We start from the raw sequence: 2,500 nt of genomic DNA, 5'->3' as shown, positions 1-2,500 counted from the left end.
AAATTATATCAAAGGAGAGGGAAAATTATGAGCCTGACTTATCTTTAATGTTATACATCAAAATGAAATTCCTGTGATACGTGGCGTGCGCATCGACAACGCGGGCAGCTTTTGTCTTTGCTGAATTTAAATGAAAAGTCCCCCTAGATATTAATATGTGGACTTCATTTGTTAGCCTGCTAAGTCAGGGACTTATAACAAAAGCTTTGTAAACAAAAGATTAAACTGAATCGAGCTTTAGAAAATGAAAGGAAAACAAGAGTCGAGTAATCACAGATCAGACTGGGGCTGCCGAGATTGAGATCAGCGCCGGCTACTGGAGTGGAAAATGCTTAATTGAACTATTTCATTACGCGGAAGTTTATGTCCCCCTTGCAGAATCCAAAATATTTGTATCAGAGAAGCCTTTCTTTTCCTCCCTAAGAACATGGCCCTGCATGGATGAAACCTCAAACCGGGGACCGCTTGGTCCCCTGCCCGCCCCCGCCCCCCTCTGAGTCGGGCCAGGCACCTTTGGGCCTTGCCGCGGCCGCGGGGTTTGGGGAGTCCAAAAGCCCCCATCCCAGAGCACCTGCTACCCCCAAATCGGAACCAGCCCAGCGGCGGCCCCCCACGCTTTTTTTTGTTTTTTTTTTTACTAACCTTGGGTAACCTTTCGGGATCGCCCGGATGTCTCGGGATCACCTTCTGCAACCTCTGAAAACCGTAATCTATGGTCGGCTCATTTAGGGCTGTAACAGGACAGAGACATGGGTCAGGTTAGTTACTTTTATGTCATCCATTACTCGTTTATTGCACGCGCACAAATAAATGTGCGATTCCCTTCCTGATGCTCCGGCAGGCAGGCACCCCCCGACGCTCCTTCCGTCTTAAGGAATGGGATTCCCCGCCCCCCTTTCTTTTGCACATAAAAGCAATGATTATTTCTAATCTATAATTAGACTGGAAGAAAGTCAAAGGGTGACCCCATATATTGTACAAATGGCGGGCCGTCAGAAAGTTGCAGGTCTCAGGGCCATAGACAGCCATCACCACCGTCGCGATCACTGTCTGCGTCGCGCGGTGCCTTCCACCGTGGCCAGGGATTTATGGGGAACCGGCAATTATGACATATGTCCGGCTATTGCTGGCTCCGGATTTATCCCTGTGGTCCTTTTTTGTCTAGCATATTGCCGGAGCACAGACCGGGCAGGAGGAGCACTTACTCTTGCAAAGCTTTAATAATCTGCGAGCGGCTGACTCCACGCTGATGTAGAGCGTCATCGCTGCGCCAGCCTCGCGAAATTGCCGGCCACAAATAGTAATTAATCTTTTTATCCCTCAAATTGTAATTTTGACTATGAACTGCGCGGGCCGTAAATCAGCGGCGCGCGCTGGGCGCAGTGCATGAATCACGGCCGGGACTCCGGCCGACCGCCCCGCTCCGTGTTTAACAAGCTTTATAAGGAGCCATTGGGCTTTATTATGGCTCCGCCTGACTCCAACAGAAACTGAGCCCGCGGGCCCGGGGCCGGCGCTAAGATGGAAACACTTATTAGAGTGCATTACTTCCCCACGCAGATGCCGCTTTCCGCGGAGTCGCGCCACGCTGCATGGCGCGGCATAAATCAGGGCGTTTTCCGAGACGCCGAGGCCCGCCGCCCCCTGCGCGTGGCTCGGCCCGCCATCGGGGCCGTCGCTCATTAGTCAGCGCGTAATTTGATGATTAACACCGTCCCACCCCGCGGGCCTGCCAGCTCCCCGCGGGCTCCGGCTCGAGGGCGAACGGTGAGAGGCCCCCTCTGCCAGCGCCTCCCGAAATAACGTGTCGCCGTCACCCTCCAACGTGCCGGCTGCTGCGTTGACACCCACCCGCGGCGCGGGTCTGGGGAGCGCCACGGGAGGGCGCGGCGTGCACTCAATAAGGGGCCCGAAAGTCGAGGCCCGCGATGTGATTTGACATTCCATCATCCATCCCCGAGACAAAGGTCCGCGCAGGAATGTGAAGTAAGACATTTTCTTGTTAATAAAGCATTGATCCGACGTATTGATTTTACATGACACGGCGTTGGCCGCGATTTCGCCCCCTTTTCTCTCTGCAAATAGTCAAGCTCTTCCAAAGGCCTCGGCGTCTGTGACACGGCAAAATTTCTAACTCTCTGTGATGTAAATTCTATATGTGTAAAACCACTTCATAATCAAACCATTAATCATCGGAAGCTGTCAGCGGTGACTTGGGGGACAATTTGTCATGTCTCCGCCTGGGCCGGGACGAGGGTGTCAGGCGGGACCGCGGCGCGGCCGGCGGGGCGGATGGGCCTCACCCGGCGACCGGGCCCAGAAAGGATGCCATAAGTGTTGCGTTTCTTGATTAGGGAACAAAAAAGGGCGGCCCGCTGTGCACTGCCAGCGTGTCAGGGTTTCTCCTCTCTCCCAGCTAATCACCATGACTGTTTGACTTAATGAATTGGCCTGATGAAAGGTGATCAGAAAAGATAGATGGGGGGCCGCTATTGATTTC

At 53.4% G+C, this 2,500-nt stretch overlaps 1 protein-coding gene across 16 annotated transcripts in view; it reads right to left on the bottom strand.

Moving 5' to 3' along the window:
* The window catches only part of EBF3 (EBF transcription factor 3), a 107,653-nt gene that overhangs the window by 10,358 nt on the left and 94,795 nt on the right, over positions 1–2,500 (bottom strand). For all 16 annotated transcript variants that reach the window (XM_087824007.1, XM_087824010.1, XM_087824008.1 and 13 more), the window contains exon 11: positions 643–731. In XM_087824007.1, the coding sequence (XP_087680133.1) occupies positions 643–731 (89 nt within the window). The remainder of the gene's footprint in view (positions 1–642; positions 732–2,500) is intronic.

The sequence above is a fragment of the Miniopterus natalensis genome, chromosome 14 (genome assembly GCF_054644295.1).
Source record: "Miniopterus natalensis isolate mMinNat1 chromosome 14, mMinNat1.hap1, whole genome shotgun sequence".
In the NCBI taxonomy this organism is placed as follows: Eukaryota; Metazoa; Chordata; class Mammalia; order Chiroptera; family Miniopteridae; genus Miniopterus; species Miniopterus natalensis.
This window is presented reverse-complemented; position numbering and strand designations above follow the sequence as displayed.